General features: G+C 36.0%; 1 protein-coding gene across 6 annotated transcripts in view; it reads right to left on the reverse strand.

The window, feature by feature from the left end:
• LCOR (ligand dependent nuclear receptor corepressor) overlaps positions 1 to 16,469 on the reverse strand; it is a 131,838-nt gene that overhangs the window by 65,405 nt on the left and 49,964 nt on the right. For all 6 annotated transcript variants that reach the window (XM_073904378.1, XM_025880568.2, XM_025880567.2 and 3 more), the window contains 2 exons: positions 10,271 to 10,336; positions 9,842 to 9,921 (listed from right to left, as the gene is read on the reverse strand). In XM_073904378.1, the coding sequence (XP_073760479.1) occupies positions 9,842 to 9,921; positions 10,271 to 10,336 (146 nt within the window). The remainder of the gene's footprint in view (positions 1 to 9,841; positions 9,922 to 10,270; positions 10,337 to 16,469) is intronic.

A 16,469-nucleotide genomic window follows, 5' to 3' on the forward strand; every position in this document is an offset into this window, starting at 1 on the left:
GAAAAAAAAAAAAAAAAAAAAAAAAAAAAAAAAAAGCTGTATCAAATAGGCTACATCAAATTATAAAGCTTCTGCTCAGAAAGGAAACTATCAACTAAGTAAAAAGGCAACTGGCTCAATGGGAGAAAATATCTGCAAATCACCTATCTGATAAGGGATAAGAAATCGATTAAAAAATGGGCAAAGGATCTGAATACACATTTCTCCAAAGACATACAAATGGGTAACAGTTACATGAAAGATGCTAAAGATCATGAACCATGAGGGCAATGAAAATCAGTACTATGAGTTATCACCTCACACCTGTTTGAATGACTATTCTCAAAAAGGCAAGAAACAAGTGTTAGTGAGGACGTGGAGAAAAGGGAACCCTTATGCACTACTGGTGGGAATGTAAACTGGTACAACCACTATGGAAAACAGAATGGAGGTTCCCCCCAAAATTTTTTATAGAACTATATGATCCAGCAATTCCACTTCTGGGTATTTATCCAAAGAAAACTAAAAAAACTAATTTGAAAAGATTTATGCACCCCTATGTTCATTATAATATTATTTACAAAAGCCAAGAATGGAAGCAACCTATGCGTCTACTGACAGATGAAATGGATAAAGAAAATGTGGTCCAGGGGTGCTTGGGTGGTGCAGTTGGTTAAGCATTTGGTTAACAGCTCAGACTGTGATCTTGGGGTCATGGGATTGAGCCCCATAAATGCTCAGTGCAGGGTCGACTAAAGACTTTCTCTCCCTCTCCTTCTGCCCCTCCCCACCGTGCTCACAGTCTCTCTCAAATAAATAAATCTTAAAAAAAAAGAAAAGAAAAGGAAGAAAAGAAAATGTGGTCTATCTACACACAACGTAAAAGGCACAAAATTCCAATTACATCTATAAATCCTGGGGATGTAACGTACAGAATGGTGACTATAGTCAATAATACCTTATTACATATTTGAAAGTTGCTAAGAGAGTAAATCTTAAAAGTCCTCATCAAAAGAAAAAAAATTGTAAATATGTGTGGTGATGGATGTTAACTATGTAACTGTGTGGTGATCATTCTGCAATATATATAAATACTGAATCATTGTTATATATGTGAAACCAATGTTATATGTCAATTATATCTCTGTTTAAAAAGGGGGGGGGCGCCTGGGTGGCTCAGTCCTTAAACGTCTGCCTTGGGCTCAGGATCCCTCCTTGGTGGGAAGCCTGCTTCTCCCTCTCCCACTCCCCCTGCTTGTGTGTTCCCTCTCTCTCTCAAAAAAATGGGTGAAATCTTAAAAAAAAAAAAAAAAAAAAAAAGGGACGGGGCACCTGGGTGGCTCAGTCGTTAAGCATCTGCCTTCGGCTCAGGTCATGATCCCAGTATTCTGGGATCGAGCCCCACATTGAGCTCCTGGCTCAGCGGGGAGCCTGCTCCTCCCTCTTCCTCTGCCTCTCTCCCTGCTCATGCTCTATCTCTGTGTCTCAAATGAATAAAATCTTAAAAAAAAAAAAAAAAGAAAGAAAGAAAAAACAACAAAGAAATGGCTTAAAAAAAAAAAAAAAGCATTGCCAGAAGAGGCAATCTTATTAATTTTCTTGAAAGTATCTTTTTTTTTTTCCTAGTATAACTAGAAAACTGCAAGCAGCAGTTCAAATGAGAGGAGTACAGTTACCATAGCCTATTTTCTCTCTTATTATTTTTTTAAACATCACCTTCATATCACTTTTCTTTGCCCTCAGTGTGAGCACGTCAGTTAGCCAGGGTTCTTATACTTAGTTATTTTTGTCTCATTTATTTCCTGCCAACTGTTAACTCCTATAATTATACTGACTGTATTCTTATTTCAAAAGGAATCTCCCATTACTATTCAGTAACTAATTTCTTGTTGATTTTTTTTTAAGGTTTTATTTATTTATTTGTCAGAGAGAGAGCACAACCAGTGGGAGGGGCAGAGGGAGAAGGAGAAGCAGGCTCCCCGCTCAGCAGGGAGCCCGATGCGGCACTTGATCCCAGGACCCTGGGATCATAAGCTGAGCCGAAGGCAGATGCTTAACTGACTGAGCCACCTAGGCGTCCCTTTGTTGATTCTTACAATCTTGCTTTCTTCAACTGTTCCCACCTTTTTTTTTTTTTAAAGATTTATTTGACAGAGAGAGAGAGAGAGAGCGAGAGAGGGAACACAAGCAGGGGGAGTGGGAGAGGGAGAAGCAGGCTTCCTGCCGAGCAGGGAGCCCAATGTGGGGCTCGATCCCAGGACCCTGGGATCATGACCTGAGCCAAAGGCAGACGCTCAACGACTGAGCCACCCAGGCGCCCCTGTTCCCACCTTTTAATAACCTTAATGTCTTCCTTTTTTCCAGCTTCTTTTCTTCCAAGGGTATAAACATTACATAAGTTTTCTCCTCCTCCCCACAAAACCTTTACTTAAACCAACTAACTGCCCATGCTTTCTCTGGTCCTGTTCTATCATTCCTGTCAGTGACAACTTTTCAAACTGGTAGACTGTATCTATTTCTTAACTCCCATAACAGCCACTTATTCATTAACCTTGTCAGACTTATAGTCTGGCTCCTACAGCCAATATTCTTGAGAAGTTATTCTCTCAAAGCCCACTGTAGTATGTTTGGGGGTACTTGTCAATCCGTTTAGAGCCCATTTGGAGAAACAGCATACGAGTCCATATTAGTACAACAAACACAACTCATACTCATACTCATCACACAGTATGGGGCAAGGGAGGTATTTGATCAAGATGGGCAACTCATTTATTCTATGATTCTATCTTCCTTTCAATCTGATTCTTCTACTTGCTAAAATGAAGGTCTTCAGCTCTTAGTATATGAATTTTATCCCTCACCAAAGATTGATCTGCTCAAGTATTCCAATCACCACATGTATTCAGAAACCCTACAAACATATATTCAGCTCAGACCTCTTATTTCAACTCCTTTTCCACAACTCTTACCTATTGGACACTTCCAATTAAATGTTCACTTTCACCACAAACTGCTTTCAGCTAACAACCTCATTATCCTTGCTATAAAAATTGGTCACCACATCTTTCCCCTTCTCACTTCTCAACCTCTATTAATTCACCATGCTAAGTCATCCTGGCTTGGAAAGCTTACTGTCAGTATCATTTCACTCTCCCTTATTTATAAACTCATGTATAATCACTAAGTTTCAGCACTTTATTCTAGATTCCTTACATACATACCTTCCTTACATATCTTCACAGCAACAACCCTAATTCAGGTTCATTTTCTGGGTTATCACAAGAGCTTTCTATAATTTTCTCACTATAAATCCCTCTGCATTACAACCTAAAAATGACTACACCAACCAATCGCTCTAAAACACAAAGCCTTTTAAGGTTCAGGATGCATTCTATCTCCTTGATTAAGCATCATCCACTTCACCTCTCAAGTGCTTTAGTACTTAGATTTTCTTGTATTATCCACTACCTTTTCGAATATTATATACTAGAATGAAGGAGGGGATTTTACTCTCAATGTTTCCTACCTACATCAGAGCTTTGGTTCTGGGCATGTCCAATGGATGATTTAACTCTCCCTAATTTAAATCTCCTTTAATTGCATTAGCTACCCATGGTCTCACCAACAGTCCATAAGGAGGAATCAGTGTTTTACTTCTTTGGGTATACTCCCTGGCCTACCACAGATCCAGACATTTAATAAATGTGCCAAATGATTAGTCCGTTGGTTAACCCTGACCACATAAAGTTTAACACAATAGAGCTAGATTAATAGTTTATTGAAGACTTATTTGTTTTAGGGAAAAATCCACATGTAAGTAGGAGTTCAAAAAAACCCACTTCAATATTTAATGGGATCCTGGACTGAGCACTGATTCACTGAGTCAAGTGGTTTCCCTTAATCTTTTAAAATAATCTATATAAAAGGTCTCTGGAAGTACAAGGTTAAGTCTCACAATTTAAATCTGCAGAGTTAATGGAGCAATTAATTCATCATGTACTAACTTGTGGTATCCATTTAACTCTGCCCTGTATCTATTTAAATCTCATAAATAAGTAACCTTTAAACTTCTCATATTTGTTTCTTCCTCATCCCTAATACATAGGCACTATATTAATGTATTTTTTCCATTGTTCCTTTCATATAGTACATACTATGAATACTTAATGATCTGTGGTACTCTGGGACAAGATGACAGACAAGTATATCAAGCAGCACTGAATATACCCAAACTAATATACTGGACATAAATACATGTTGTGGAATATGATGACAAAATAGTAACAAGATCACCATATGCTCTTACTATAAACTTTCAATGTGCTAAAGTAGCAAAAAGTAAAATGTTAAAAGGATGTATCTAAACTTCTAATTAATGTATACTCATGAACCAGAAGAAATTATGAAATGTTCAGACTAAATGCAACATGAAAGACTAATGATAAATATGAAAAGAATCTCATTACATGGTTCCTCAGTTAGCTGGGCAATGAAGGGTATCTGTATGATCTGGCTCTAAACTTATCTCTGGTTATATCCAAAAATAAATGTTCTGCTCCACCTAGGATGTGCCCCTCTCATCTCTGCTTATGTATTTTTCAAAAATGCAGCTCAAGTCTTGTCTTCTTAAAACACTGTCCTAAAATGCTAGTCAAATACTAAACTTACTAACAGTCTTATAACAAACTTCCTTAGAGCACAATTATTTTTAGATTTTGGTATAACATCTCATCTCCCATCATCCCTAGTTAGTAAAACACCCATGCTCTTTACTCTACAAGAGCTATCTCTACTCTATCTCAGCCAAACCACAGATTTATTTATCACTTAGAATGAGTCCATTTTTAGGGACAAAAATTGCTTTCAGCAATCTTCCTATCTCTCCAACACCCTCTCACTACTACTGGATCAAGCCTTCATACTATAAACACAATTACTAAAAGCCTCACAAGATGGTTTTTAGTAGCTATAGACATACTGATGTATATGTACACACAGTTAAGTAAAAATATGCATTTCCTAGCTCAGACAACTGAGGAGACCTAGACGTAATGACCCTCTAGTACCAATAAAAACACCTAGTGCCTAGACCTTGCTTTCTATTACAATAAAAGAAAATAAGGTTCCTTGGAGAAATACAGAGCTGAGACAGAGAAAGCAAAGATAAGTCTGGGACATTTTTGGTGCCAAAAAGAAAAGAAGTGCTATTAAAAAAAATTATAGAAACATGTCAAAGAAAGATGAGGAACCAACTTAAAAGAGCTCTTAATGGCCAAACCTAGGACAATTTGAACTACAAAATAAAAAAAAATGATTGTAATGAATTATAATCCATAGAATAAGAATCCATGATTCCATATTGATAGGTAAACAAAGAAATACATATATACAGAGATGGGAAAGCTCTTCCTTAAGAGCAGAATTCCAACTAATAGAAGCAAAATAATAGAAAATCATCATTTGGTAAACTCTAGGTAGTAATTTTTTCAAGCAACATTCATCAATGGCTGCTAAAATTAGTATATGATGAGAAAGATATTTACAAAATTTCAAAGTACCTCTCCACAAGGTATCTATTAAGTATGAAAGGGGGAAAAACTGAAACCTTACAATAGAGAAAACTGGCAGACATCATCTTAACTAACTGATCAAGGTAAACATCACTGTATGCTTCCAGATAGGGTGCACTAAGGATGATACATCATTCTGTGGAATTCTTGCCAAAAATGCATAACCTAAAATCCATGAGGAATCATCACACAAACCTAAATCGAGGGAACATTCTACAAACCAAAGTCAGTATTCTTCAAAATTTATGAAAGGCAAAGCAAAAAATACTATTCCAAACTAAAGGAGACTAAGAATACATGACAACTAAATACAAAGTGTGATCCTAGACTGGATCCTGGACCAGAAACATAACATTACTGAGATTACTGGCTACCTGTGAAAGATTTACAGATTAAATAATATGGCACCAATGTTAATTTCTTGATTTTTATAATTATATTGCGGTTACATAAAATGCTAACATTTGGAAAGTCTGGGTAAAGGATATACAATAACTCCTTTTATTGTTTTTGCAACTGTTTTATAAGTCTAATATTATTTCAAAAAATAAGCTAAAAAAGTATAAAAGCCTCATGAGTGAATAAATGAATAAACACAGATAACTGTGGGTACATGCTTGTCACATGTAAGGACTCAAAAGTTAGTTATTAATTAATATAATTCTTCAAGTTTACTAAGCCTTATTTAGTAAAGGTACTCATTTAGTAAATATTTTACCGAGCGCCTAGTATGTGCCCAACAAACAGAAAAGAAAGAAGGCAGCTAGTGAGGCAGGTACTCATTCATAGATTTCTAGGCACAGCTGAGATTGGCTATTTCAAATACACTCATGTCCATCTACACTCTATTTCTCTTCTCTCTTTCAAACTGAATCATTCCAAGTTCTACTTTAATTCCTGCTCTCCACTTTCTGTGACACTGTTCCTAGTTATGTTATCAAAATGCATGTATTTTAAAAACATGGATCAAATTCCAGCCAGGTGAAGTTGCCTATAATAGTCTCTGCAACCCTTCCAATTTCTTATTTTTAAAACTGGTATGCTGGGGCGCCTGGGTGGCTCAGTCGTTAAGGGTCTGCCTTCAGCTCAGGTCATGATCCCAGGGTCCTGGGATCAAGCCCTGCATCAGGCTCCCTGCTGGGCAGGAAACCTGCTTGTGTTCCCTCTCTCACTGTCTCTCTGTCAAATAAATAAATAAAATCTTTAAAAAAATAAAAAATAAAATAAAATTGGTATGCCTTTAACCAATTTTATACAACTGTTGTGAGTATTTAAATGGGAACAAATAAAAGTAACTGGCACACAGTGCATGTTCAAAAAAATGTTACTTCCCTATCCCTTAAAAATTGTGTTTTCTGGGGCACGTGGGTGGCTCAGTTGCTAAGCGTCTGCTTTCGGCTCAGGTTATGAGCCAGGGTCCTGGGATGGGGCCCCACATCGGACTCCCTGCTCAGCAGGAAGCCTGCTTCTCCCTCTTGCACTCCCCCTGCTTGTGTTCCCTCTCTCGCTGTCTCTCTCTCTCGGTCAAATAAATAAATAAAATCTTAAAAAAAAATTTATGCTTTCTAACCACTACAGAACCCTGAAGGGTAGACCAACAATTGTTTTACTAATCTCTAGGTGTACGCCTGTTCTATTTTCCGAAGAGACTACTTTGTATTTTTTACCTACATATTTTATAAAGTAAATATAAACAAACAGTATGCATTTACTTTAACAGCTTTGGTATCTACTGAAAGTCCAAAATGAAAAAATATGCATAACCTCCATTTCTTTCCCAACCATCAGACCAGTATTTCTAAGAGCTTTTCCAAATACCTGTATATCTCATCATGCCACCACCCTCAAACTCAAGATGCCACTATCATGCTCTATGCTGCCACCTATTGGCTAGTACCATACTCTGCAGAGATTTCCTCCTTTTTTGGACTCTTAAAGCCAGCCTTAAAAATTACAAGATTCAACCCACTGGATATATTTATTTCCACATTCTAGTCCTTCTCAGATGAGATGCTCCAAGTGCCTTCAAAAAGTTTCAGTTCAATCACTTTAAGTCTAACACAATTAGAGATACATACTTGACAAATTTACATCTTCTAATAAACTCTCTTTTTTCCTATTTTCTGCAATAGATGTTACGGCTGTCTCTGAAAAAAATAAATTCCAAAGATAGTGAAGTGTCTAATGGAAAATATCAGCTTTCCCAGAACTAAGTAAATTGTCAAATGGAAATATTCTAATTAGAAAAGCAAATAGAAATTGAGGAACTAAAACAATAACAGCTGTTTTAAATGCTACATGGTTCCACGCCTTGCTATTTCTGTCTTCTAAAAATATTCATACAATATTTTACCCTCATATAGCAATGGAAAACTCAATCATACTACAAGAATATACTGTACTCAATTACTGAACACAGAAGGGCTTTCCTCCCAATCCTACCCTAAAAGAGGTAATTAATAGTTGCTCCTTCTATTCCACCAAAATGCCAATTAAATGACTTGCTCAATAGTCACAACATGCATGCATATGCATGCACACACACACAGTTTAAAATGACCAACTTCAACTTCACTGATACTTGCTTAATTTATGGTCTTTCTCAAACCACATTAAATTTCAAAACACTCTCCACATTAATTCAATGATAACAGACCATCCTCTACAGTCACAATAACTTTCATGTAGTAAGCAACAAAAGGAAGCCATAAAAGAACACTGAAGAGCTCTTAAATTGGCTTTCAGATTTTAAAGCAACTTGCCAACAATGGTAAATAATGGTACAGTGGTTACAAGGAGGGGTAACAAAGAATATATACAACATGGTTCACAGTCTTCAGAGGCTGACGATGTAGTTAACACAAGACACAAACACAGAAAAACAGGAACAAAATAAGGCAGACTATTAATTGACAAATAATTGTTACAGATACTACAACAGTGTGAAGGGTTGAAACAGCAATAAGAGCAGAGGTATACAATTGATACTGACAGGAGGGTGGAAGCTTAAGCTAAGAGTAAGGGCAAGGGAATTTCAAGCTATAAAGAACAATTGCTATGCAATGCTAAGTCTAAGTAGTAAAAGCGTGTTGTTTACTACAAATGATTGCACTAGTTTAGCTGGAAAAAAAAACTGTACAGAAGCAACATTAGAAAGAGGGCAGCATTAGAAAAGAAGTGGACTGACCTGTGGAGAGTACTGAGGCACAGAACATTAGGCTAAAAATCCAGAATACAATGAAAAAAGTTGCTGGAAACTGGGTGTGCAATAATGTTTTCACACTATTTGAGGGACGAGGGTTGGAGGGAAGGAGTTTAAACTTGTAGCAGTGTTTAAAAGACTGAAGTAAACTAAAAGAGACCGATCATGTTATTTCAGTAGTCTAGAAACAATGCTAATGGTATGAACTACGGTAATGACTGTGGAAAGAAAAATTGAAACTCCATATGAGGGAAGAATTTATAGAACCTGGCCAATGATCCTGTTACAAGTGTACAAGGGGGAGGAAGGAATTAAAAATGTTTCCAAAGCTTTAAAACAGGGAACAGGGGCACTTGGGTGGCTTAGTCGGTTAAGCATCTGACTCCTGATATTAGCTCAGGTCTTGATCTCAGGGTCATGAGTTCAAGCCCTGCACTGGGATCCACGATAGACGTGGAGCCTACTTAAAAAAAAAATAAAATTAAATAAAACAGGGAACAGAAGTACCATAAAAAGAAACATAAGACAGGAAACCATTATTAATAAATATTTCCAACAATTAATGTTTCTAAACCCAAACTCCATTTATGTTTAACACAAAGCAATAAAAACAGAAACCCAAAAGTACAGCCAATTTCTACAACTGAATATAAACAGCATTCATGCTCAAATAGTATGAAGAAACATCTTATACTAAAGCATAAACCACTGTTTGTCATAAATCTTCATGAATTAGTAACTACTTGATCCAGATCCATGTTACTGCTTTTTGTACAAATGACTCCCATTGCTTGAATTATCATATATTTCATATTTAAAATACACCCAACAGTTTGAGATCTAGCTAATTATTCTGCCTAGTGAACTGTATAAATAAAGCAATGCATGTTGGGATATAAATTTCTCAATAGGCTAATCAACATACTAGAAAGTCTAAATAGCAAAACTGAGTTACTATGAAATCTTTTATAAATAAATATGGAATTATGCCTTCCTTTTCCTACAAATCCTCCAACAAAGTAATCAAATTTTGAAAAAATAAAAACTATAAAATACCACGCTAGATAAGTTCCACAAGTTTTTTGGTTACCTTTACTTTATCTCTTCTCAAGCAACAGAATAGACAATTTTCATCAAAAGTCCAATCAGAAATGTTTTCAGGTTCACAGTCTGCAAAAATAGTTGGAATACTAAATTAACAGTCATGAAAAGGAATTTTTCAGGAAACAAATGAGAACATCAAAAATATTTATTTTAACAAAAACAAAACCCTAGTGGTAGTGGTAGACAGATTCCTTATTTGTCTTAAAATTCTTAATAACTGCTCACTAGTTAATAGACCTTATTAACACACATATTTGCATTATCAACTAAACACAAAAAGATGCTTACAGGGATATGTTTAACTCACATAAAATTGAATAAAAAGAAGGAGACGGAGGCTTAAATCACAAAAGTATCATATATGTCACCAGGAAGAATGTGAAATACCAAAAGAAAAAATAAAGAACTTGAATACCTTTAAATAAACTGAGATCTTTTAATAATGCAGGTCCAAACAGCCCTTCAAGAATACTTTCAAACCCTGAAAGGATGAAAAAAAATCCGTATTACAATAATACTCCCTATGGTAACGCAGTATCAATCTGTTGCTGAAAAAACGATAGTGTATTCTTCCAGTTCTCAAGGATCCCTGGGTTATTATTGAAGGGATGCTGAGGAAAGAGTGTCAATGACAAATTTAAAAGAAGCATTTGCATTTCTGTCCATCATTAACATTCAATACAAATTCAGAGCACATTCAAGAACAATACAAAACAGACAACACTAGAAATAACCAATGAAAGAATGGAAATTCACGGGTTCTCTTACCATTTTACAAAATCCCAAATACCTCTTTGCATAAATGCCCAAACTCCATTTTTAAAAAGGCACCTTTCCCAATAAAAGGTCAAATTGTTTCAAAATTTCCACAGCATTCTAGATTAACCTAAATAGCATGTTTCTGAATATCAACTGAGATCACAGGTTTTTCAAACTAACAGTTTTTAAAGAAGGAAAATCCTCACCGAGAACACCATTATCATAAAGAAAGAGGCCCTAACATAATATTTTAAAAGAAAAACACCTTTGTAATTATTTCACATTGCCACAACAACTACTTGTTGGTTCTTTTATGAAGGTAGAACTCACTAATTATACACACAAAAAATTCAAATATACCTATACATAAATATTTAAATGTTATCACCCTTTACCAGTATTAAAAAAACACTTTTCTGATTTATTACCTCAAATATTGCTGATCAACTCAATGAAAAACAATTTAAAAATCTTGGCCATCTTGCTGTTTCTTATGGTTCATTAAGAGAAAAAGGAAGGGAAAAGAAGAAAGGAATCAGACTGTACCTTTATATAACATAACAGAAATAATGGGTTAAGAGTAGTGGTTCCCAAACTATGGACCTCATTGGGAGCTCAAACAGTTACAATGGGTCCATGAATCCATATGTACTTAAAGCATGAGCTTCAGAAAGAATATGTCTTGTGCATAAATTCAGTGTACACAGTACCTTTCAAATGCATAAAAAATGTTACTGTAATTAAGAAAATACAAAAAGTGTTAATGAATTTCTAGTATGTACAATGTATTTTGGGGCACTATGTACAGTCTACTATCACTTACAGGTTTATAATTAAAAAAAAAAAGTTACAATGGAGTATTATTCAGCCAGCAAAAAGAATGAAATCTTGCCAATTGCAAGGACGTGGATATATTACTATACTAAGTGAAATAGTCAAAGACAAATATCATATGATCTCACTCCTATGTGGAATTTAAGAAAGAAAACAGATGAACATATGGGAAGGAGGGAGGGAAAGGGACAGGGAAATAAACCATTAGAAAATCTTAATGACAGAGAACAAACTGAGGATTGATGGAGGGATATGGGTGGGGGGATGGGATAGATGGGTGAAGGGTATCAAGGACGGCACATTTTGTGATGAGCACTGGGTGTTATATGTAAGTGATAAATCACTGAATTTTACTCTAGAAACCAATATTGGACTGTATGTTAATTGAGTAAAACTTAAATTAAAAAAAAAAATTTAAGGACGCCTGGGCGGCTCAATGGGTTAAGCGTCTGCCTTTGGCTTGGGACATGATCCCACGGTCCTGGGATTGAGTCTCGCATTGGGCTCCTTGCTCAGCGTGGAACCTGCTTCTCCCTTTGCCTGCCGCTCCTCCTGTTTGTGCTCACTCGCTCTCTGACAAATAACTAAATAAAATCTTAAAAAAATAAGAATAAAATAAAATTAAGTACTCTTATGCTCAAAAGGGAGAGAGACCCACTAATTTAAAATACTATACCCAAGTGGATACATGAGGTCCACACACAGAGTTAGCATTTCCTTACCACAAATACAATCACCATAAAGGGTTTGAAAGATAAAGGGGTAGAAAAGATGGTCCTTAGAAACAGTATTTTAGGGGCGCCTGGGTGGCTCAGGTCATGATCCCAGGGTCTTGGGATCGAGCCCCGCATCGGGCTCCCTGCTCAGCAGGAAGCCTGCTTCTCCCTCTTCCACTCCCCCTGCTTGTGTTCCCTCTCTCGCTGTGTCTCTGTCAAATTAAATAAATAAAATCTTAAAAAAAAGAGAGAGACAGTATTTTATCTCATTAAATAATACAGGAATGCCTGGCAAGCTCAGTCAGTGGAGCATGAGACTCTTGATCTCAGGGCTGTAGGACTGAGGCCCATGCTGGGTGTAGAGATTACTTAGAAATAAGACCATAAAAAATAAAAAAGATTTAAATTTAAGAATAATAATGCAGTGTAAGGGATTTTTTTGTCCACAGTATTAAGCCATTTTTTCAACAGAGTAATCTCTAGAGTTTGCATTATCTACACTGTAGTTAAACAGCTGATTTTTCTACACTGTTTTCTAGATTCTAGATTTTTCATTTATTATGAAGGAGCGATTGTTTCTCAACTCTAATTTCTTCCCATCAAAATTATTCCAAGGACATTAACAAAAGCAAGCTACCTATTCAAGCAAACTGGAGTTATCTGTGCCTGTTTATTATTGCCTACTATAATTAGAACATTTTCCACTAATTTACTACAGCCTCTCTTCCCCACACTGGGGAGGAGAAAGGGTTCAACTGGGGTTTAGAGGTTAAGGAGATGGTGGTAAGAAAACGAAAAAGGAATTGCTAGATCCTAGCTATCTGGGGCCTACAAACTAGATATTCTCAACACTAGTTCTTTTTTTTCTTCCCTTAAACGAATCCCATAGCTTGTCTCCAATTCTAAAACCCTCCTATTTTACAAATATTAATGAAAGCATTTTATTATCTTGAAAGTACCAAGTATGCACTGCAATTAGCTAAAGGAGATTACAGGTGGCTCTTGTCCCAAAGAGCGTTATCTAATATGCTTTCACTTGGGTTTGTATGAAATTACAACAAATTCCAAACTTACAAGTATAAACTCCTGAAAAGGAAAAATGTAAATATAGCAAGAAATAATACTCAGAACAAAAAAAAGCTTTGAAAAAGAAATTTATAAACATTACAAAAGATAACAGAACCTGAAATAAGAAAATAAAAACTTCATCAATAACACACAGACACTAGCAAAAACTGAATCACCTATCAAAAAGCCATGAAAGGGAAAAGACCAAAAGGAATCAAACAAGAAAAAGACTGGTGCTTTAAACATAATAATTCTGATCAAAAAAGCAACTGTAAACAGGTCACCCCTATTTTGCTCATATCTGTAACATACGTTAAACCTCACAAATATTATCAATTAGAAACTATAAAGCCATATTCTGCTACCCTCTGTTAAATGAATTTAATGCTACTCAGTTTTATGAATATTAAATATTGAATTTAGCAGTTGCATAGCAACAAGAAATGGCTCGTGTGCTATGCTTGACATTAACAAAAAGCAAATAAGGGAAGAACAAATGTATTCAAAATTTATACCATGATCTCACAGAAAAGCCATGAGATCAATAACAAAATACCATGGAAAATTAAATAAATACTGAAAAAGACAGCTATGTCATTATGTTCAAACACTAGGGCTTGAAAAGCATCTTTATGTAATACATTACATAGAAGAAAATATTAATAATTTTATAGGACATAACTAGTGTCCCAAGAATTCCTATCCAACATCACAAATGGTCCCAAACTTGGTCTCCAGTCTCTTCCTCACAGCAACCTCCACTGTGTTTTTTCAGACTATTCCTAAAACACTGCTTTTTGACAATGCTACCATCTATTCAGAGAAATTCTACTTTGTTTAAAAAACAAATCCCAAATTCTTAAGTCCAATAATCAAAGTTGCTTATAATTTGGCTCCAAGTTACCATTAGCAGCCTTATTTTCCAGAGCTTTGTGCTCATTCTCTCAGCTCCAGCCACATTGGTATTCTGATGTATTTAGTCATCACTTCTACCTCCTACTATTTTCTCAAGCCTTTCCACCTCATCTCTGCCCAAATATTATCTCCTTCAAGGCACTCTTCAGTTTGTTCAACAAATACATATTTATTTAATACATATTAACTGACAGCCTACCACCTACCAGGACAGCGGCAGGCACTGAGCAGGCAATGGTGAACAGACATAGTACCTGCCCTCATGAAGCTTGGGTTTCCAGTTTTCTTATCCTCAGAATTCACTTATCACTCTCTCCTTTTAAATAAATGTCAATTGTTTATGTTTCATTTTCTGCACATGCAAAGCCCTGTTTATGCAAGTATTCTGTCAAATAAAATTTATCATAGGCTATCTAAGCCTTTTTTTTTTTTTTTAAAGATTTTATTTATTTATTTGACAGAGAGAGACACAGCTAGAGAGGGAACAGAAGCAGGGGGAGTGGGAGAGGGAGAAGCAGGCTTTCTGTGGAGCAGGGAGCCCGATGCAGGGCTTGATCTCAGGACCCTGGGATCATGACCTGAGCTGAAGGTAGACGCTTAACGACTGAGCCACCCAGGAGCCCTGCAAGTATGATTTAGATCGAAGAGGGAATATGTGAAAAATTTTAATCTTCTATCTTTGTTTTTGAGAACTATATGATTAATCAGAAGCTAAAAACCAGGCATGTAGAATCCTAGTATAAGAGAAAAAAAAAATGGGAAACAGGAAGACCTGCCTAGCCTTCCTGGAGCATTAAATCTCCTTGAGCAGGTAAGACATAAATGTATGAAAAGAAAAGGCTTAGGGACGTCTGGGTGGCTCAGTCGTTAAGCGTCTGCCTTAGGCTCAGGTCATGATCCCAGGTTCCTCAGCTCCCTGCTCCGCGGAAAGCCTGCTTCTCCCTCTCCCACTCCCCCTGCTTGTGTTCCCTCTCTTGCTCTGTCTCTGTCAAATAAATAAATAAAATCTTTTAAAATAAATAAATAAATACAGATCAATCAATCATGCTCGCTACCTCTTTATTTGTAACCAAAAGAGGAAAAGCAGGTTATGAAAAATAACAAGACAGGAATTTCAAATACAAAGCAAACCTCAGTAAGCAATATAGTCTGTACTTTTGAAATAAAGAAACTATTATGGATGGAATGAAAAAAAGGGTTCATGAGTCTTGGGAACCTTTTCTCTGAGGAAACCAGTATAGAGATTAGCAGTTTGAGAGACAAAGAGGTCTGAAGGAAAACTAGGAGCACATCAGAAAATTAGCAATTTTTACATCAAGATCCTTGGGTATCTTGTAAAACCTGGTATTTGGTATAAAAGAGCTCAATCTCCAATGGAATATTATTATTTGATAAAATAGCTTGCTGGTAACAATCATCAACTAATGTCCTGGTAAAAGGGGGACTGACAATGTCTGGAGTTCTTTGCTTAAAACTCAGGTGTAGAACTTGAAACCAGCACACTGAACTCCATTATAAGGGAGCTCTAAAACAACTGAAAAGCACCAGATGATATAATCTTTTATATTTTATCCAAGGTAATATAAGGTAAAGAATCACTTTTTACTAATGTTCCAGCTTTCCCAGTGTATCATATAACCAAAGAAATGTGGATGGATTCTACAGATAATAAAAAAAAACAGGCTCCTCTTTTCATTACTTAAGGCAATCCACCTCCTCCCCGCCCAGTGCTGGACAACTGTGTTCACTAAGAGTTCTTTCTCTCTCCCTTAGCATCTGCTCCTGGCCCATGCACTCTGAAGAGCCCAATTGCTGGCACACTTACCACCCTCCAAATTACTCAGCACAAGAACTGATGAAAAAACCTGACCAGATACAATGAAGAAAAACAATAATCTAATTACAACTAATGGCCCAAACTGAAATGAAATTAAGAAAAAATACTAGAACTTGAAGAAAAAATATAAATAGTATTTCTACTGAGACAGGGAAGAACAGCATTTTAAAAAGAGCATGCTACTTTGAAAAAAGTAAAGAATATGTGCTTAGTAGAGAAGGAAAAAAAACTTGTCAAAATAACTACACAGAGGTATTATGTAGAAAAATATATAATAAATTAGTGACTTAAAAAACTAAAGAAATGTCCTCATAATATATGGTGAATCTGAAGCCACAGAAATCATGAGGTGGCCAGGACATTCAATAATGTAAAACACAATTTCCAGAACAAGAAAAAAGCAAAGAATATAAATTTTCACAAAGGAAAGCAGAAGGAGAACAAGAAGAAAACTTTCCAATGTTGAAAACTATCTTGAGTCTTCA

This window comes from Callorhinus ursinus, unplaced genomic scaffold (genome assembly GCF_003265705.2).
Source record: "Callorhinus ursinus isolate GAN/ISIS: 27379988/994484 unplaced genomic scaffold, GSC_fseal_2.0 scaffold20, whole genome shotgun sequence".
In the NCBI taxonomy this organism is placed as follows: Eukaryota; Metazoa; Chordata; class Mammalia; order Carnivora; family Otariidae; genus Callorhinus; species Callorhinus ursinus.